Genomic DNA, 21,414 nt, shown 5'->3' on the forward strand with positions numbered 1-21,414 from the left:
ACTTAAATAAAGACAGGAAGTAAACCAATGGAAAGAAAAAGGCACGACAACAGCAGAAAATATTAAGATGCATTTACTAATGAAAAAGCCAGAAAACAACCATGAACATGCATCCAAACACCCACTAAACCAGCCACATTGCCACCATTTCTTCTCCAATTCCGAACCCAGTCCTAAGGAGATGGAGAAGTAACAAATTGCCTAGGCAGACTAAATATGTCCTTCCCAGCAAAAGGTGACGTCCACTCATGCAAACCAGCAGAAGGTGCCGTTTCTTTAGTTGCCCCACCATCCCTTAACCCTGATATGCAGGAACCGTTCATACCACTCCTCGTGCCAGTTGTGTTCCTCAATAATGAAGAAAGCCCCAACCACAGCCCATTCGGCTTGGAAGATGACAGATTTGAATCCAAAGTCCAATCTATACTGGTGTAGTCAAACTCTGGCATCAAACCACCTGTATTCCAATCCACATGTGATGGACCTAAAGTTCCTGCTGAGCCCCAACCAGAAAATAGACCAAGTGATGATGGAGCTGCAAGTGATGGGGAAGATGCATTCGTTGTACCATATGAACCCTGGGGTTCATATGGAACTGCAAGCGAAGGACATTTGCCCATCATGCTCCATGAACCTCCCAACCCTGCCGATGTGGAATCGGCTGAACCATTAAACAGGAACGGGCTTTCTTTATATGAAGCAGGATGGTAGAATTGCTCTGAACTCTGATTCACCAAATTATGACTTCCACCACTCTGATTAGGAAGTAATGACCTTGCATTTTCAACACTTGACACATTACTTGAATACCATCCAGCTGTTACAGAAGGTGAGGCACTTGCACTAGACACTAGATTTTGCTTGGCATTTATAGATTGGGGACGTTGCATCATAACCACTGGTTCCCTCAATGTATGTGGACGATTTTTCCCTTCATTTCCAGGAACAGCAAGCCTGACCTCCAATTTTGCCGACGGAGATGTCGTTTGCACAGGAGAAGCCATAGCTAATGAAAATGATGGACTTGATCCTGTTGTTGCCCACCTCTTCTCAGCCAGTGACTTAGGCTGGTTCAAGGACTGTAAGTTTCTACTCCCAGGTTCTGAATACATTGGCACTGCTATTGAGGTTTTGACACAGTTATAGTCCCGTTCCCCTCTTCTCTGTTGTATAGCAACAGAAGCCGAGGAAATGGGCTTTTCTGGTGTTATCTTTATATTATTGGCATCAGTAACCTCTTCTGTAGCTAGTGCCGTGGCAGGTTGTTCCAGCTTTTGTGCTTGCAAGATCTCTTCCGCCTTCACAAGATCACCTTCACATGTAACAACTGCTCTTTCAACCTCCTGCTTTGAGCATTTGTACCTCACCTCCATTGCTGCAATTTGAGCAAGCTCCTCACTTATATCAATCTTCAAATTCCCAGAGCTTCCAAGTTTAGCATCCTTGCTACGAGTATCTTCCTCACTTCCCTCAAAAAGCCAGTTCACAGATTCTTCCACCCTGCCCTCATTCAACACAAGGGCCAAGGTTGCCTGCTCATGAGAAAACCCCATTGCCACAAGCTGCTGTGAAAGGGCTTCCAGTTTTCTTGACATCAAATAGCCAGTGCAACGCTCATGCAACTCTTGAGCCCGCCTCTCCCTTTGCCTCTGGTGCTTCTTCTCATTCTTCAGTCGGATCTTCTCTCGCCTATCATTGTCTAAACCAGGTACAGATTCATGCCGGGCAGAATTGGTTATTTTCTCCTTAGGATCTTCAGACTCGCCAGAGCAACTCCCATTGTTTGAAACAGAATCATATTCAGATACAGTTCCATGTGGGCTACTGGAATGCTCATCTGTGTCATCTATATTTCTAAATCGACCATTGTCATGGAAAGGCGGGGAAGAGGCAACTGATTGCATGTCTAAGGTATGAAATGTCCCAGAGATTGGATTGTAAGCACTTGCTGGACTACCACTTACCATATTGGTAGATCCGGCAGGCTTGGTAGATACCTTCTGTTGTTCCTTGGTCACCTTTGCAGAGGCCTTATCCTTCGACTTAAGCTTTGATTTTGATGGAGACATCTTTCTGGATTCCCAAATTATGTTCCTGTAACATTGAAAAAGGAAATCAGTTGTTGCTCGAGAACATGAATAAGAAAATACAGGCTTGAAGGAATAAAAGCAGAAAAACTATTAGAGATGAAGTATCTGCAGAACAGCATAATAAGAGAATACAGTCTTGAAGACAGATTAACATACATTTTCTATCTCATTCAAGAAAAGAAAAATGATATGAAAATAATTTCAAAAATTATAATAAGATATTAAATGCAAGAAAACTGAAAAATGCATTATTAAACAATAGAAAGTTAGTATCAACTCAAATTATCCTGCCAATAAAAAAAATAAATTATCCTTGAAGACCTGGAGAATAATGCTATAAGATAAATAATGTGAAGAAATATACGGAAAAAAAGCATCATGAGCAATGCAATTTGAATATTCAGATCAACCAATTATCAGTTAATCACAATATCACATCCCGTAGTCAAAGTAAATTTTTTTTAAGAAAAAAAGCTTAACTCATGCCAAGGAAGGACAACTTTAAGACATGCCAAGAAAGAATGCCTGTACAAAACATCCAATATAAATCTGCTTAATATCACAGAAAAAACTCTCAAGTTTATTGGGTTATAAAGAATCAGTTAGACCCTATTAAATGCCAAACCACATAGAAATAATAAAGGAAAAAGAAATTTCATACAAAAAAATAAAATGAAGGGCACTGGGCATTGCGAGTAGAACATATCCAAACTTTCAAAAACAAGAGGAAATAAAAAATTAACTTATTAACCGACAAAATGCTTAAACGAGGAACAAAAAATCAAACCCAAAAAAATAGAATATCTCTACAGAGCATAACCTAGGGATAAAATGCAAAACCAGTACCGATTCAAAATTTTAGTAATACCATGCAGAACATCAGTCCCAAACTCCACCCTCAAGAGAAACATAAGAAGAAATAAATTGGAAAAAAGAAACACTCGTACATCATATGAAGTTCACAAATTCAGCGCACAAAGCGAAGAACACTCATATACCATACAAAGTTCACAAATTCAAGCACAAAGCGATGGAAATGATTGAGATGTTTAAAAACCCATAAACCATTATAACACAGAGAAAAAAAAAATAAAAAGAAGAAAAAAGATCAGCAACACAAGACCTAACAATCAAAAGCCCAAAAAGCTATATACCTTCAGATCTCTAATAATCGATTTAGTGCCAACCAAAACCAAAACCAAAACGCAGAGAAGCAACAAGCACACCTAAATCCCCCAAACAATATCAAAAAAACCCACCAAGAGAAAGGAAGAAAAGAAGAGTGAAAATGGCAACTGCATTGAATCAAAATCTGTAAAAGAAAATGAGAAAGTGGACTAAACAAACAGATCTGAGAAAGAAATGAAGAAGGAACGAACCTGACAACAAAAAGATCAGTTACGTCAAAGAAATCGTCGTTTAGTGGGGTTGTCCAACTTCCCTATCAATGAATCGCCGCCTGTTTTGCGTTTTCCGTTTCAGCTTTCTTAAGCGCTCTCTTTCTCTCTCTATGAAGGATTCTCTCTCTAAAATCTGTCTTCTTTTAATGTTCCTTTTCGGGCGCGAGGTTCAATATTATGGGGCATTTAAATGTTGGATTTGAGTTCCGTCTTTTTTCATTTTAAGAAAATTATTTAAAAAAGAAAATAAAATAAATTTTCTGATGGTCCGCGTAGAACGGGAAATAAGCCTATGATGAAGGTTGTTGGGATCCCGGGAAAATCGTACGGCCGCCTACTAGAATCATCTTTCACCGAATACTTTATTTTACAACGGGAGTTTTTTTTTTTTTTTCATCGATCACAATAAAATTATCGAGTATAATTATACAATAAAAAATATTTTTTTATAATAAAATTGAAATTATAAGTATTTTATTTTATTAAATTTCATCAAATGTATTTAGATTTAATGCGTTATAATAATATTATGATTTTTTTTTCATATATTTTCAGCTATTTATTTAATAATAACAGTTTTAATTAAAAAGGTATGCATAGATATTTTTTTAGTTTCAAGAATCAAAGTACAACTTTTTTTAAAAAATATTAAAGGTATTTATAAAGATGAATTTTAAAAATTAAATAAATAATAATCAAAATTCACTTTATTTTAATAGTAAAATATTATTATTATTTTTCTATTTTTTGACATATTTTATACTAATTTCTTACTCAATTTTATATTTTATTTTTAAGTTTAATTTAATATTTTAATAATTAATTAATTAAAAACATATATTTAGATTTAATAAAATTATTTTTTCCCCAAAAAATTAAATAAACTAAATTTCTTAAAATAAAAAATAGATCAAAATTATTATGAAAAAAATAAAATCAAAATTTTAAATTAAATTGATTCTATAATTTTATAGATTTAAATCGCCCTTTCTAGGTAATATTGATGAAATTATCCTTATTTATCATAATGTATGGATGTAATTGACATTTTAATAAAAATTACCTTTTACCATTTCAAAAAAAAATAAAAATAAAAATTACCTTTTAATTTAGGTAGAAACGTTTATTCTATTTTTTCAATGCTTATCGCAATTAAATATTTTTTAATGAATAATATCATTTTTAATTATATACAATTTACTTTATTAAATTTACTTTATTATCAGTTATTTATAAAATAACATCCTTTTATTAGCCATACTTTAACTTATACCAATGTGATTTTCAAATAATTAATGATTTAATGAAAATAATATTTTATTATTTCAAATCATACTTTTTTATTAAATATAATAATAATCAAGGATACTTCTTACTCTTTTCATTTCATAATTTTTATTCACTTTATTTTTTTATTTATATTAATAAATATAATTTTTAATTATATTTATTTTAAAAATATTAAATTTTATTAAATATTAAAAAACTTTAATTTTTTTTAAAAATAAAATATAATTATAACAATCCATTTATATATTATTATAATAAATAATAATTTTATAATAATTAAAAAAAATAAAAATTAATATGAAATCATTAACGGTTTATTGATTTTTGATAATACAGGTAATTAAAAAAAAAGAAATTAAGTCATTGCCGCTAAAAAAATAACAGAACTAACAACTTAATTGCATCTGCTACCGTCCCATGCTAACAATAACACCTAAATGCTACCATTTTATCATGCGAAATCCTAATTTCCACAAAATCACTTTTCAGTTTTCACAGCAAGATACCTCAAATTATTAATAAAAATAGGAACAAACAACAGGACAGTGCAGGAATTCTTTATTTAACTTTGAAGCATTGACAAAACACCAAGACATGTTGAGATTGAAGGCTAACCACATCTTAATCACCTAAAACCATTGACTTGTGCTGATTTTGACACCTGGTACTTACATTTTATGTAAAGATGTTTACGTAATTATTAAAAGTAACAGGTGTTATAAGTATATGAATTTTAAAAAATTTATTAACTTTTTTATTTCAAAATTACTCTATTAAAAATTTTTATATATGAAAAATTAAACTATTTAATTTTTTTTATTCAAAAAAATTATTAATCAATTTATTTTATATTAATGAAAGGTCTAAATAATATAAATATTTATAATTATAAAACTAAACCATATGTATAACTAAAATTATATAAATTAAATAGTATAAAAACAGTTAATAGTTTTTTCAACTTAAAAGAACTATAAAGTTGATTTTATAAAATAAAAAGATATTTTAATTGAATGACTTTAAAATAGTGAAGAACTAGTAAATTTCTCAAGGATCTTATAGTAATTCTTCCATATTAAAACAATTTGACAATGAAAATTTTCTTTGCTTTGCACCTAGTTTTTCTTTTTTTTTTTTTTTCCTTCAATTTATATTCCCTTTCATTGCATTTTTTCCTATTATGATTGCCATTTAGCATCTAGTAGAAGAAAAAAAAAAAAAAAAAAAAGAGTGAACAGTGATATCAAAAGCAAATAATAATTATCAATGAGTTTTAATGCAGTGATATTATAGTGATCTTTAAAATTGCAATATCTCAAGTTCTATTTCAATTAGAGCAAATCAACAAAAAAATAACTAGTATAAATAATTGCATTTGAACTTTGAGCATTTAAACTTATTTTTATGTACCTAATTTATAAAATCCAAAGCACCCCATGCATTGTGTTTCACTATGACAGTAGTACAATTTATCTACCCTCCGCAGATGCAACAACTCAAAAGAATATTTCAACTAAAAAATTGTGGCATAAAAACCAGAGCAATGGAATGAAAGCATAAGCTTTATATGCATTTACCAGTCTCATTAAGTCAGTAATCTTCTGTTCTTCTTGTTTGGTGGGCATCGAAACTATAAAAAAAATAAATAAATTACTGTTTAGAACAAAACCAGAGCAATGGAATGTAGAGAACAGAAAATAAATAAAATTAATTCAAAATAATAAGCAATTAAATTTAAGAGAAACAATCAAGATGAGAAATATTTAGATAAAAGAATAATCTTAGTTTCAGCTTTATTGGTTGATCACGGATATAAAAATAATCAAAAATTAATTATTGATAAACTAGTTATAGGTATACAAAATACTTCAGATATTCAATCTTTCTTTAAATTTTAAATTAGTTATGAGACGCTCGTTTAACTAATTCTAACTCTTGGACAATAATAGGAGACGCTCTTATAATTTAATCCAATTACAGCATTAAAATTTAGAAGAATTTGATTCTAACTAATAAACACGAGAAGTTCAGTTCATTTAAGTTAGATTATATCATTTCTTAGGAGTGTCTTGCGCAACCTAATTCACTCCTTATTTCAGATTAAACTAAGTAATTACAGATTTAATCGATCTGAATGGCAATATATTATTCTAATAACTATGCAATGGACCTTTATTGCGATAATCAATAGAATAATAACAAACACTAATAACAGAAACAATATAAATATCAAGAACAATTAAAAAAACAATAGAATTACATAAATTTCACAACTAATTGAACTAAAACCTTAATTATCATTTAACTAAAAGAAGAAATTTAACCACACATGTTTATGACTAAAACACCACAACGAGAATGTCGTTTTAGCCTCCTAAACTAATTAAGAATGGGAGATGAGAGATGAGATGATCCCATATGCATCAGAATGTTCTCTTTTTACAGTGTTAAGAGTCCTAACCTAACCTAAATACAAGTAGTTAAAATCAAAGTTGAGTACATTTTGGCAGACGAGAATTATCTGTTTGTTTCTCGAACTTGAAACTGAACTCTGTTCATTAAATGTGTTATGCTATAACGTAGTCCATAACACAATTCGTCTGGGAAATTAGAGTTTAAGTATGACTCTACTTGTTATCCTTCTATAAATTTGATTGTGTCCACGTTTGATTTTAGAATGCAGAGTCTAAATTGGATTTTTCTCTCGTTATTCTCCGATTCTTGTTTAACGTATCAAGATAACAAAATCAAACTCAATATCTAAGTGTTTTAAAATATTAAAACTACATAATGTGCATATTACACGGTTCAAAGGCATCTACACCATTAAGAAAAACTTCCTGAAGCTATTGAACAGGTCAGTGTAGACAATGCAGAATGGAATCTGTATGCTTATCTAAAGCAATTAATTTGGGATGTAATTCCTTTTTCTGCAAAACAATTGTAGAAGTCAAGCTAAAAAATATGATCAAACTTGAGTAATTTTTTCAGAAAGAATAATAGTGCTTAGACAGATGAACTATAGCATATGGATATGCCTAAAACACAATGTAAGGCAAAAGTTTAATTATGCAAAAAAGAATTCATAAATGGGATAGCAAATCATGACCATGGCACATCGGCTCTAAATTACAATTAGTAAGCAAAGCAAACCCACACTTGCAAAGAAAAAAATCATCCATCAATTGAGCTGTCAAAATGGACAAAATACAATTAACAGTACGTAGGCATAACAAAGAAGAACTGGTGGAACTTGATTCATGGCTTACAGCTCCAAAATCAATTACTCTTTTGGAATCTAATTTTCACAGAAACTTGATTGTTTCATGTTAAAGAAGAAATTCATTATTATATGACTTGACTTATTAATTCTAAGAACCTCAAGATGCAGAGGAAAGGCTAGCTAGCAACCCACATACCTATTGCTGAAACGTGGAGATGGTAGCTATTCATATAAAATAGATCGTGCTAAAACCTCACCGTAATACAGCTTCTTTTCCCTGCAAAGCAGCAACGCTTGCAAGTTGAGATATTGTGTTGAAATTTTGCTGAGCCATCGCCTCTTTATTAAATATGGCATCAGATAAAACAACTGATGATGCTCCACATGATATATAATCACCTATAGAATCTACAACAAAATATAAATGTCATTCAAATGCTGAAGACATGGTAACTAATGCTGTCTTTCTACAGAGACACATTACACTCATCTGGAGATGGTGTCAATCACGAACCTATCATTATGCCTTGAGAAGCAACTAAAGATATGTGAGGGAACGGTTTCTTCAGTGCTGATATATACTGGAAACCACCTAATGCAGAAACTGGATAGACCTAATTCACCAAGTAAGATGAAAATATAATCCACAAGGTGTTTGTTGTTGGCCTACATAATCCTAACATCCACAGCATAAAGAATTTGAAAAGTAAAAATGGACTAAAAATATAATGGATCCAACAAGCAAATTCTTCATTTGCCAGGTGTCTAACCGGATTCAGACTAAACAATCTCTATATTGTTTGACATTAAAAGCCATCCTTGTTTATATCTAGTGTATACACAGCTTTGCTAAATTGATGGTAACATCTTCATACCATCACCACCAACTACACTACCTTAAGCATCATTAGCATCATTATAGTTAAGAACATTAAATCTCACCTTAACAATTTTAGAACCAGCATCATAAGCAGACAGTATCTGTAAAAACAAGTTCCGGTTAAAATGATAACAGGAAAATGGCTCAAAATCTCCATTTATCAATACAGTGTAGGAGACTGCAATATGAGTTCTATCACCAATACATGAATTGAAAAGGGGCAGGCACTGAAAAGATAAACTACACAATAGTTAATAAGGTTCTCATAGATATACATCCAAATTCTTAGAAATGAAAGACAGTTTAAGTGAAGAATTTTCTTACTTCTGTTGGTGTCATTGCACCAGGTATGTACAGAATTTCACCATCCTGGATGACATCCACAATACCCTAACAAGAAATAAGTATGTTTAGTAAAATAAGCAGCATTGCAGATTTAAAGTACATTTGTTCAACAAATGCTTCAAATTTAACATCTCAGTTTTAAAGTTAATCAAGGCAAATAAAAAATCATTTAATTTTCGGAATACTGAAGGCATACCATCACCATTGCAGGACTCATTAGAAATTTGGCTCCTGCCCTCTTTGCCTTTATAGCATCCTCCACATTTAGAAGTGTACCCACCTGTGCTGTGCCACCGTCACCAAAAAGAACCACTGGATTATCAGTCAAATTTATGTTAAGAAAATCTATATGAATACATCTCTAGCATTTAATACCTACAAATTCAAGACCTGTAAACAACCATTTAACATACTTGTGTCCAAAGCTAGACTGCAGGAACTACAATTGTAACAAATGACAATATGCATAAATGGTAAGATGGCTCTTCTTTAAAGAATATATCACAAAGAAAATACTCCACCGTTTTGTGTCAGCTAGGACTTGTATATTCAGGAAGGTAATAAACTCAAAGAGTTGAAAGTCGTATGGTTTTATGCAAGGCAGAAGAAAATTAAACAGGAAGAATAGCCCTTCTATTTGAATGAAAACCACGCTTGCAAACCGTTATTCCACGATTCAATGGATTTTTTTTTCATAACTGTGTCAAGTACCGCATCAGAATAAAACAAAACAGAAATATTGTCGTGAAAATCAAAAGGCGGTAGAAAGATTACTCCCAAGGCCACTGTAGGATGTTCCTGCACCAGCTGTTGTAAAACCTGAGCACAAGCGGCGAAAGCACGTTAAGGGACAATCTGGATGAGCAAAGAAAGTTAAAGTTCAAACAAATTAGCCTATCAAAAACCACCTGAAACACACCTGGGGTGGACATCACAATCTCCAGCTGCACATCAAGAAAACCAAGACATAATTATAAACTCATACATTTGAGGAGCAAGATTCAAATTCTCTACAACACGTGAACTTAATAATGTTATCCAATAGGCAAGAGTGTGTTCAAATATTTTACTTTAGAAGAATAGTCTTAGAAAGTTGCACAAGTAGAAGTCAAACTACTGAGAGGAAGCATAAACAATAACATTTATCTTCAATTTTGGGGGAAAAACAACCCACGAATAGGGAAAAGGATATAGGATTCAATTCTAAAGGAGTTGAATTTCAGTTCAACGGATACAAACATTACTGCGATAAGAAAGACTCACTACTGAGATTCCACCTCTCAGTGCAGCAGAGGCGGCTTCAAATGCGAGCTCTGCACTAAAATAAAATGAAATCAAATAGAAGTGTTATCTCAATGATTGTTAACTTGAAATTTCAATGTACAATCAGTAAAAGCTAAAGAATCCGAAAGAAATGGGCAACAGGCACCTATTGGCGCGAAGGCAAGCAATCACACCAGAATTGTGAATTAGAGACAAGGTATTTTCGCGGGTAGGAGTGAAAGCGAGTGGAGAAGAAGAGCTAGAAACCCTAAATCTTTTCAAATTGGGCGGTGATTGTGGCGGCAAACTTGGACGCCATGAGCATACGCTTACACCTATCGTCTCCATAGCTCAAGCTGAAAGTCTATCCCTCTCTTATCAGGATCATACTTTGAGCGGGACTTCGGCATCTAATAGAAATAGATTACCGTAAAAAATGAAATAATTAATATTTAATCCCGTATTATGATAAAACTAATCAATTACTTTTTTTTTAATTTTAAAAAATATATATTAAAATATTTTAAAAAGACTAATAATTAACTTTTAATTAAGTATTATATAAATATTTAAAATATTTTTTATACACTAAATAGTAAATATTTTTATAAAATTAAATTGGGAGACGCTATTCGTTTTCAATTTGAAATCTTCCTTCCAACGATAACTTTAATAAAAATTTAAAAATTGGTAAATTAAAATTCAATCACATTGATTAGCTCATTAACTTAAACTTTACAACAGCACCGCCCGTCTGTATCGGTCCGATCCGTATATACGAAAATCATCAAATATTCTCAGGTGTGGCCATTTAATTTCTTCCGCACGTATACAAATAGAGCTGCAAAATAATTTAATTTATCGTCTTTTCTCATATTACATTATTAGACTGAGTTTAAAATTGAAGTATCTGGACTTGTGAGTAATTCAACCTATTTTTTGAGGCCATATCTAAACTGAAAGGGCGGTCCGATCCGACAAAAAGGATCCCTGAAGCAATCTTCATGAAATTGGCCTGCTTCTTGAACGCAAATCACAGAGGTCATCAGTATTCAAATTACAAACTCATTTAATATTCCATTAATTAGTACTCCAGTGAAGTGAAATGGAAATGGAATTTCAAACTTCAAACATATATATAACCAAGTTTAGTAATTAATGAATGAATTCTCTTATGAAAAAATTATTTTATTTATTTATTAAATTATATCCATAAAATTTATTATTTAAAATTCACTAATTTAATTAATATAAATTTATAACGAATATGTTCACACTCTTAAATTTATAAAATTATTCATAGGTTTTAATTTGAAATATAAGAAATTCATATTATATTATTTTATTTATTGGCGATAAAATTAATTTTATTTAACAGCTAAAGACGTGAACACCTTTCATTAAATCGTCCTCTAGCTCTGAGGATATTGTAACTACTAAAACATTTATTTAAAAAAATGAAAATAATTCTCCCATATAATTATTTAATTAACAGTTGTCTTCAGCAACTTCCACTTAAAAACACACATGCAAATTCAAAAAGGAGTTTAACATGGAAAGCTTAAATGCAAATAAAGAAAGAAATTTATCTTTATGAACCGACTTTTAAAAAAGAAAGTTAAAAAGTTAGTATCTTTTTCTATTAATCGAACAAATCTCTCTCATTTTTCCATAAATTAATGTAGTTGTGTTTAAATTACATAATTATATCAATAATTAAGGAAAAATTTTTCTATTTGATTATTTAAATTTCATTTTTTTCATAAAAAATACTTTTTATATTCTTTAATTTTTAAAAAAATTTAAAAAAATTAAATAACGAAAAATTATTTTTATAAAAAAATTTAAAAAGTAAATCATTTTCTACTTTTAAAAATTTTATTAAGACCTCCATTTCAAAAAAAAAAAAATTATTAAGACCTATATTTTTTAAAATTAAAATTAAACAATAAAAAAATTCCAATACACGTTATGTAAAATAAACCAATATATCATATGAATCAATGTAGCTAAAATCTAATTTATAAATGATTTAGTATATAAATTAATTTTTCCACTCAGACGTAAACAAGAATATTTTATACGTTATATAGTTAAACTTTTATTACGTGTATATCCATTTGATTCATAAATGAAAAGAAAATTAAGAATAGAAAGAGATCATAATTTTGAAATAGTTAATTTCCGATTCTTGAATCACTTAAATAAGAAGAAAAATCACAATTTTCTACCTTTAATTTCAATCAATTAATAAAAAGCTAGGAAGGAGGCATAACCAATTTGAAAAAGAAAAAAAAAATCCTAATCATGGATATTATTATTACAATTGAGCATAAATAATTAATTTTAAAATAATTTAAAATTGCATTCACAAGGCATAGTCCGATAATAAATATATTTAAGAGATCTCAAATTTTACTCTCTCAATTCCTAATTTTTATTTTAAAAAAATATTAATAATTTAATTTAAAATTATTTTGCAATAATATAGTATCACCTATCAATTATGATCCATAATTTTCACAGGTTTAATCTGATAACAAATGCATTTAAGTAAATCTCAGAGATTTCAGATACTCCAATTCTCAATCCACATTTAAAAAAAATATATAATGGATAATTTTGTATTTATTACACTAAAATTTTCATAAGAAATATAACAATATTTAGAAATTGAGAAATATAACCATTATAAGCTGTAATAAAATTATTATAAAAACAAATTAAAATAAGAAATAACAATAAGGCAAGAGCCATTTATGTATTTATACAAAATCTAAATTTCAAAGTAAGAATTAAAACCATCGATTAAACACAATTACCAACTTAAAGTTTAAGTGATAAGTCAATCCCTGAAGCATCAACTTGATCGTTTGTTGAAAGGTCGACGGCTCGCCGGAGATGATCACCGGTGTATAGTGTTCTTATCGTTGTACTAATATTCGAAGGAGAAGCACTAAGATAATTAGGAAAAGGAGTACTTTTATTTTCAGTAATTAACCTAGAAGAAGAAGACCCAGAAAGAACTGCAAATCCACCACTATTATTGATAAAGCCCAGCCTAGGCCACCCACCATGGCTATAGCGATGGGCGGCTCCGCCAGAGGACATCCATGGATAGGATGAAGAAGAAGAAGAAGAATACTTAAGAGATCCATACAAAGGATGGTGATGAGTTGAAAGGCTTGAATATGGATAATCATAAGACAAGTGTCCAAAGCCACCCACCAAATCCATCCCTTGACGCCTCTTGGCTATTGCACGTTCTTGTTTGTGTGCGTTTTGGTGGCCACCAAGAGCTTGGGACGTAGAGAACTCTCTCTTGCAAAAGTTGCATGTGAAAACCCTAGACTGATCATTAGGATTAGATCTCTTCTCATGATCAGTAACAGACTCGTTATTTGCAGTGACAGGGGTGAAAAGATTGAGTTCAAACTTCGACCCGCGAACCGAATCATCGGTAGAAAGCTTCAAATCTAGCAAAACATGAGAACTAGATTCATGGGTTGACGTAGCAGCTGGTGGTGGTTCAGATTTCTGCATCTGTGAATGACCATGATCATGATCAGCTGCCTGTGAGGTGGCTGACATGCTAGACGCATCAGAAGAGGAGGATTGTTGATGAACTGCAACTGCAGGAACTGGGTCCATGAATTGATTTGAAAAGTGAGATTGAGTTGGAAAGATTAGCAGAGATGAATCTGTTTATATTTAGGGTTAAAATAAATGGAGTATCTTTTCAATAATGGGAAGAAATCCCATGGAGAATTTAATTACATGCATTATTTTAGCCAAGAATTGAAGTGATGAGATTTTGTTTCATTTAGGGTTTAGGGTAATTACATTCCTTAAATATTTTTTCAACTACTATGTGAACATGCTTAGATACCCAAATGGTCAAATTTCCTTATTAAGATTATAGGATTTGATTATCAATTAATTGCATTAATATTTATTTAACTTTTTGTTGCATGTTTCTATTGTTTCATTAAATATTAGAATAACGTTTATTTGTAATTATACTGTTTGGTTCAAATTTCAAAAAATTGTTAAATTAATTAGAGCAATTATTTTCCAATATATAAGGCATAATGACCATATACGCCTCTTGGCTATTGCACGAAGGAGAGCCAATAATCCTTCAAAAGATTTACTCTTAAAAAAGGCATCCATGCAATGGGATTGTTTTTAAAGAAATTTTATTTCTTTATTTGTAAAGAAAATATTATGGATATAATCCCATTTTTAAATCTTAAATTATTAATATTGATTACATTAATTGTTATCTGATTTTCAATTTAATTTTAAAGAATATATATAATTACACAAGCAAATATAATTAGGATAAATTACTCTAAGGTCCCTGAATTTTAGAGGATTGTACATTTTATTTAAAAAAAGAAGAAAGGATAAACAAGAGGGTCTACCTAACATTTTTAATAGAGAAAGATGGAAATTGATTGATAGTACGATGTAATTTTAAAAAATTACATATTATATAATATAAAAATAAGTAGTCATTTATGCTTATTTTTTTTATATTTTAATGATTAAAAATATATTACTCACTAAATATATTTAAATTTAAATCTTTAAACCTAAATAAAAAATAATTTATGTATTTAGTTTTAAATTGATTCAATTTAATCATTTCAGTGTATTTTTTTTCCCACCTCATATAAAGATTAAAAGGGGAAAAAAAGTCCCTCTCTAAAATTATAATTACAAGTTATTTCATTATTATTATTATTATTATAGCTACTAAAATAATAATTTAAAATTACTGTTTCAATTATTTTTTTAAAACAATATATTTATTTATGATATTTATTAATATGCACTAATTTAATCACAATTTTTATATTTTTTTATAAAATATAATCTTTTAGTGTTTTACTATAAAAAATAAAAGTTTCGTTTAAATTATATAAAAAGTGATCAATAAAATACATATTTGACAATTTACTGTTTATCATGAAACATTTCATAGCTTTTTTTTTATTGAATATCTTTTTTTTTTATTTTCAATTTCAACAATTAAATCTCCATTTTAATAAAAAAATAAAATGTCTTAATTTATACGATATTTACAAAAAATTAACATATTTTTATTTATTTTTTTGAAATGGACATATTTTTATTTATTAAAATTATTTAAACATATAAATAAGTATTGACAGAAAATTACTTCTAATGTTTTTTGAACCACATTGACTTTTTTTTTAATTTACGTCTTTTATCAATAAATATTAATTAATTTGAAAAAAATAGATAATTCATTAATCATTTTTTTTAATTATAAATCATTTTTTTGTAATTCATTAATCATTTTGTTATTAATGTAATTTTATAATATTATTAAAAATGAAAATAATTATTAAAATGTAATAATCATCTGTTCTATAGGCGGATAAACGAGTAGTATCACAGTACTTGTTGGGAAACAAGGATGGATACTGCACACGTGTGCTTATCTGTGTAGACTGTTTTACAATTTAAACAACAGACAGTAACTTTATCTGAAATATTTAATTTCCATTTTTTCCCCAGATTTTGTCAAAATTGTACGGACGGATATTCCTTGTAAACGAGACTCTGTGGATGTTTTTGGATCTGAAGACTAGCTTGTAGATGTTTCGTGCGATATGCAAAATTCAATTATGAAGAAATGATTTTGATTTGGCAAAAAATATTTTGATTTCTCTTTTTGGCTGTTTTCGCTTTCTGCTTCTGCTTTTGTAATTATTTATTTAGGATTTTTTTAATAATTTAAATGCTACAATTCTGACAGCCATGAGGAAGAAGCTCGACACCCGTTTCCCAGCTGTAAGTTTACCAATTCTCTGTGTCTCTGTCTCTCTTTCTCTCCATCGTGATTTGGGTTTTACTCTGTTTGGTAAAGTAGGAAATGAAAACTTTTTATCGATGGATCGATTGATTGATGTGGAGCTCAATTTCAATTTGATTCCATTTGCTTTTGATTTTTAGGATGTTCTTGTTACGATATTTGGAGTGCTGGCTTAATGATTAGAAGAATTAGAAGCTAGGTATTTCTTGTCTAGGGAATTTATGGGGTATACCATGTGGGTCAGGTTTTGTTCTTAATTTGGTTTTTGGTCTGACTTTGCAGTAATTTACTGGAAGAAACAGCTTATGGGTATTCTTTTTTTGGATGAGTTAGTGACTTTTCCTTGGTCAATGATTGTAATAAGCTTCAGAACATGTTGATAATAACATCAGTTAGTGTTAGTATGGCCATATATGTTCCCGGTTGCAGTTCCTTTGATAGGTTAAGTGATTTGTTACTGGAATCAGTTGTTGCTGCTTCATACTTTGGGCTATTATGAGAGTTCTGGTTTCTTTATGTTTGGTGTTAGTATTCTGCGGCAGTTTTTTCATGGCTGGTTAGCATTGAGTAAATAAATAATGAATAATTTTAAGCCTTTTCGTTGGAAACCATTAGTGGTATGATTTGTTAGATGGCTAATTTTACATGCCTGTTGTAGACAATAAGTCAATGGAGTTCTTTAGGATTTGATAAATTCTCTTTCTTGATTTTGCTGTTCAGCGTGACTACTGGTTATTGGTTACCATTAGAAATGGGTGGTCTGTCCTTCGGTACAAGATCTTTGCTATCCTTAAGTGTTGGGATTACATGAGCTTCTTTGATTGAGGATTTAGTGCTACCTAGTACCTAGTGGTTCTTACTTTTCACTTTCGTTACTATTGAAGGGGTCGGTGAGATTGTGTGATTATCAACACAGGATCTTGGTGTGTCTGTATTCAGTTTTCTGTTATCAAGAGTACATTATCACATTTTCACATTGTGGGCTCAATATATTGATGATAAGGGACATTCAGGGAACAATCCTGGCAATACGTATCAACTAAGTGTCTTTTCATTGTGATGATAATTTTCCCTTCGAAAACGTTAGACTACAAGCATGTACTGCCACTACAAAAGCAGCAAGCTCCATAATTCCAAGTTTCAAATAAATATCAACCTTAGAAGATTCTATTGCATCAGTTTGGGTTTTTACCTGTAGGTGTTTATATAAGCATCTTGTATTGTATCTTGAAATATGTGTATCAAATGGTTAGATTTTTTTTGTTGGCACGTTGAAACTTATACTATGCCTACTGACACTAGGTAGCAGCATCAATAGGAATAAATGGCTGTTGGAAATATGCTAGTTGAATTCTGCAATGAATGCTTACTTCCTGGGAACTGCTAAGACTTTTTAATCATGATGGTACCATGCAGCTCTACTTTGATTGTAGGGTTGATTACTTCTTTTAACTTCAACTATTGCTCAGAGTGGCAATCTTCAAATATATGTACATCATGCTCGATGTTCAAATTATTGAGAATAGACTGAAAGAAATATTTTTGGATTGAATTTCCTTTCTTTTTTTTGTTTTTAGTTTCTTTATGTGTGTTCTTAAAATGTTGTTGATGGGTGGGCTTTCTTAAATCACACTGCCATCTGATGGAAAAAATTAATTTGGCAGGCTCGCATAAAAAAGATTATGCAAGCTGATGAGGATGTTGGGAAGATAGCACTGGCTGTACCTGTTTTAGTTTGTAAGTGGCTGTAACATTCCATTCTTAGGCTTCTGACATTATCAAAATGCATTTGATAACTTATGTTTTTTATACTGTTGCAGCTAAAGCATTGGAATTGTTTTTGCAAGACCTTTGTGACCGTACGTATGAAATCACCCTTCAGCGAGGAGCAAAAACTATGAGTGCATTGCATTTGTAAGTGAGAATTTGCCTGTATTCTTTACAATTTCTGTTGCTTTGTTGATTATTGTCTTGCTTTTTTTTCTTTACTAACTAGGAATGTTGTATTTGTCATCTGATTTGTTTTCCTTTAAGTTCCCTTTGCTAGTTGATTTGTTTGAATTTAATAATATAAATCAAAATTAGAAAGCAATGTTCTTTGATAGACCATAAATAAAAAGTTATAAGTGTTTCAAACCCTTCTTCTTCCTTCTTTAAACTAGTGAAATAAATGAAACTGAAATGCTGATGAATGTGACAAGTGGGTCCCCACTTCCAAGTTGCTTGTGTTGATAGATTTCACTAATAGGTTTATGATGAATCACTGTTACGGTTGAGTGAATGTGGCATATACACAATTAGGCAATTAATTAGTGATCTTATTGGAGAATTTTATATACAGATGCTCTCATATAGTTTCATATACCAAAGTAGTTACTGGACATAAGGCGGCCAAAGTTTATCATATGTGCAGACTTTAATCTAACAAGTTCTCTGTATTTCATAGTTAGTTTCCTTTCTGGAATGCAAATGAGTATACCAAATCTGTGAGATTGGTAGTACTGCTTATGATCTTAATAGATGAGACCTTATCACTGATGGAAGGCAAGATCAGAAGGGGTGTATGGCAGGGAGAGTTTTCCTCTTTTCTTTTTTAGAAACAAGTTGGAATGAGAGAAATAGAAGGGTTTGCGACAAAGTACATCCAGAAATGAGATAATGGATGATGAGCAGTGCCAAAATTTTGGTAGATCTGTTTCCTTTTTCTCCTATATTTTTTGACAACTTGGTATTACAGATTGTCAAACAGCTTGGTTCTCTTGCTTCTTGTGGCCTTTTTGCTCTTACTGTTTAATGGTACCTGGCTGGCACATGAAAGTGAATCACAGACGAAATTTATACAGTTTCCTTATTTCCACAAAAGTAAAGCTGTGGAACTGCAGCACTTCATCTTTATGGACTCTATTCAGAAGTTGATTTTGATGCAGTATAAAGCCATATTGAAGGTCTTAGGAGGTCACTATCTCTCTTGGAAATTATTTATTAAGCCTGTCCAAAGCAGGTGTGCATAGCCCAATTACCTGCTTGGTTTTGCATTTTGAGAGCCGAGACCTAGAAAGAGAGTGCATGCACGTGTGTATTTGTATGCTTTTAAGTGTATATTATAGTTTGGGTTGGGGTAATTACTCTATATTCCTATCAACAATAACTTCCCCTGTTGTTGACCTGTTGACAAAAGTTTGCTATATTTATTTGCCATTCCTCTCCTCTTGCTCCCAAACCCAGTGTAGCTGCTTTCCTTTTTGATTTATGTTTCTAGATGATAAGAAAAGAAGAATAGCATTTTTCTTTTTGTGTTAACATTCCTTATTTTCTTTTCCTCTCTTAATTTTTGTGGTTAGATTAGGGCGTAATCCTAGCATGAATTTTCCTTAAGATTGTAATTCCACGCTGCTGTTTCCGTTCTCCCCCCTCTCCTTCATTTCGATTTTACAATTTCTGGAATCCTGGATATGATCTAATTGAACTTATTGTTTACCCTGCAGAAAACATTGCGTACAGAGCTACAATGTTTTTGATTTTCTGAGAGAGATAGTCAGCAGGGTTCCTGACTACAGTCATGGACATTCTGACAACAGTGCAGATCATAGAATCGTTCAAAAGAGGTGGTTAATATAAATCGCATGATCTTTTTTCTCACTTAATCCACACCCTTGGAAGGTTACCAAATTAAGTTGATTTACTGATATTATGCCAGGAAGCCCATTGTGGATGAATGCAATGACAGTGATGAAGAGTTGAAGAGAAGCAAGGTGGTAAGATACCCACAAAATATTAGTTAAACCAGAGTATGTTGATGAATCAAATTAATGTAACTTGCAGCTCAGTCTTTGATTTCATCAGTCTCTAATCTTTTTCCAACAATTGGTTGGTTGATTTCCGATTCCTCCATTTTCCAGATTTAAGGATTGATAACTGTCTTTGTTAGCCTCCCAACTTTTGTCCATGACCTTTTTGGCTAATACTTAATGAATAGAAGGGGATTGGGGGGAGAGAAAGAAGAATAGGGTGAAAAGATGTTATATTGAGGTTGAGCAGTTTCAATATGGTGTATGTCGTGTCATGAGTTAGTAGTATATTAAATATATGTTAATGGAGCAATTTTATGATGTTTGCAGCATGAGATGAGCCATGCAGGCAGCAGTGGCAGAGGGAGAGGCCGTGGTCGAGGAAGGGGCCGAGGACGAGGTGCTCGTAATGTGGAAAGAGAGTCTTCTCATCGTGATATTGAATCTGAACCCAGCACAACTCTTCAGCAGAACTTAAAAAATAACTCGACTCCTGGAATGACGATGGACAATGGTTCTGATCAAAAGGAAATGTTGAAGGAAGATATGATAGTCAGTGATGGTGCCAATGCCTCTGAAAGGAACTTTGACCTGAATGCTGATGTAAATGACAATGAGGACACAAAGGCTGCTGGTGCAACAGCAACAACAGCAACAACAGCTACCTCAACGGCAACGGCAACAGCAACAGCAACAACAGTGGTTGATAGCTCATCTTCAGTGCCTACTACTGAAACTAACCATGAAGAATATCCAGGTTGGTCAGTCTCTGAAATGGACAAGATGGCAATTGACCCTCTTCAGCTTGCACAGCTTGGCACACGATTAGATGAGGAAGAGGAAGATTATGATGAAGAAGGCTAATATACCATTAGTAGGTGGTTAGTGGTTGGAATCTGGTTAATAGGTGATACAAGGAGAGGAAAGCAGCAGATGGTGAAGACTAGAAAGACAAGTAATATCGGAGAATGAGCTGTGTCATTCTCCCTGGGAAAAGGCTTAAATGGTAGAAGGGTATTGGTTCTGTCTGTTTGATCTCCTGTTGTGCTATCTTCTAACAACCCAATGCAGTAGTAGATTTGCGTACATTAGTATTGTGTGATTTGAATATCTAATGTAGGATGAACATGACAGTCTTAGTAGAAGTTGCTGTTAAAGATTATATATGATCTATTTTTCAGTTTTAGTCCAACTCCATTTCATTTGTGTCATGAAACTCTGCCACAGCTAAAGAGGGTAGTTTGGTTGCATGTGCATGAAAAGAGTAACTTAATTACTGCAGCATAA

At 31.5% G+C, this 21,414-nt stretch overlaps 4 protein-coding genes across 16 annotated transcripts; 1 reads left to right on the plus strand and 3 right to left on the minus strand.

Annotated features, from left to right (window-relative positions):
- Nucleotides 1-52: 52 nt before the first annotated feature.
- On the minus strand, nt 53-6,410 carry LOC122721266. Of its 3 annotated transcripts, none has more exons than XM_043956174.1 (2): nt 6,358-6,410; nt 53-2,094 (listed from the first exon to the last, which is right to left on the minus strand). In XM_043956174.1, exon 2 carries the CDS (start codon nt 2,067-2,069, stop codon nt 174-176), a length of 1,896 nt encoding a protein of 631 aa, XP_043812109.1. In that variant the 5' UTR covers nt 2,070-2,094; nt 6,358-6,410; the 3' UTR covers nt 53-173. The 3 variants fall into 3 exon arrangements, with proteins under 3 accessions (XP_043812109.1, XP_043812108.1, XP_043812110.1); XM_043956173.1 differs by lacking the exon at nt 6,358-6,410 and adding an exon at nt 3,470-3,763; XM_043956175.1 differs by lacking the exon at nt 6,358-6,410 and adding an exon at nt 3,245-3,449.
- LOC110613327 (KHG/KDPG aldolase) lies at nt 6,112-10,905 on the minus strand. 9 transcript variants are annotated; one of them, XR_006350528.1, is made up of 10 exons: nt 10,658-10,904; nt 10,492-10,546; nt 10,137-10,172; nt 10,003-10,047; nt 9,425-9,508; nt 9,208-9,273; nt 8,946-9,110; nt 8,518-8,617; nt 8,200-8,411; nt 6,112-6,410 (listed from the first exon to the last, which is right to left on the minus strand). XR_006350528.1 is itself a non-coding variant. In XM_043956177.1 (10 exons), the coding sequence occupies exons 1-10, from the start codon at nt 10,837-10,839 to the stop codon at nt 6,371-6,373; spliced, it is 918 nt and encodes a 305-aa protein (XP_043812112.1). In that variant the 5' UTR covers nt 10,840-10,905; the 3' UTR covers nt 6,112-6,370. The 9 variants fall into 9 exon arrangements, 7 of the variants coding, with proteins under 7 accessions (XP_043812112.1, XP_043812111.1, XP_043812114.1 ...); XM_043956177.1 differs by having other exon boundaries at nt 8,261-8,411; nt 9,425-9,513; nt 10,148-10,172; nt 10,658-10,905; XM_043956176.1 differs by having other exon boundaries at nt 8,261-8,411; nt 10,658-10,903.
- Nucleotides 10,906-13,317: 2,412 nt separating this feature from the next.
- Nucleotides 13,318-14,142, minus strand: LOC110612707 (zinc finger protein 3). Its single transcript, XM_021753479.1, has one exon. The coding sequence runs from the start codon at nt 14,140-14,142 to the stop codon at nt 13,318-13,320; it is 825 nt and encodes a 274-aa protein (XP_021609171.1).
- Nucleotides 14,143-16,029: 1,887 nt separating this feature from the next.
- On the plus strand, nt 16,030-21,313 carry LOC110613762 (dr1-associated corepressor homolog). 3 transcript variants are annotated; one of them, XM_021755059.2, is made up of 7 exons: nt 16,087-16,118; nt 16,283-16,317; nt 18,004-18,076; nt 18,160-18,253; nt 19,825-19,944; nt 20,037-20,094; nt 20,458-21,313. In XM_021755059.2, the coding sequence occupies exons 2-7, from the start codon at nt 16,285-16,287 to the stop codon at nt 20,989-20,991; spliced, it is 912 nt and encodes a 303-aa protein (XP_021610751.1). In that variant the 5' UTR covers nt 16,087-16,118; nt 16,283-16,284; the 3' UTR covers nt 20,992-21,313. The 3 variants fall into 3 exon arrangements, with proteins under 3 accessions (XP_021610752.1, XP_021610750.1, XP_021610751.1); XM_021755060.2 differs by having other exon boundaries at nt 16,030-16,317; nt 20,037-20,091; XM_021755058.2 differs by having other exon boundaries at nt 16,031-16,317.
- The last annotated feature ends 101 nt before the right edge of the window (nt 21,314-21,414 follow it).

The sequence above is a fragment of the Manihot esculenta genome, chromosome 4 (assembly GCF_001659605.2).
Source record: "Manihot esculenta cultivar AM560-2 chromosome 4, M.esculenta_v8, whole genome shotgun sequence".
Lineage (NCBI taxonomy): Eukaryota > Viridiplantae > Streptophyta > Magnoliopsida > Malpighiales > Euphorbiaceae > Manihot > Manihot esculenta.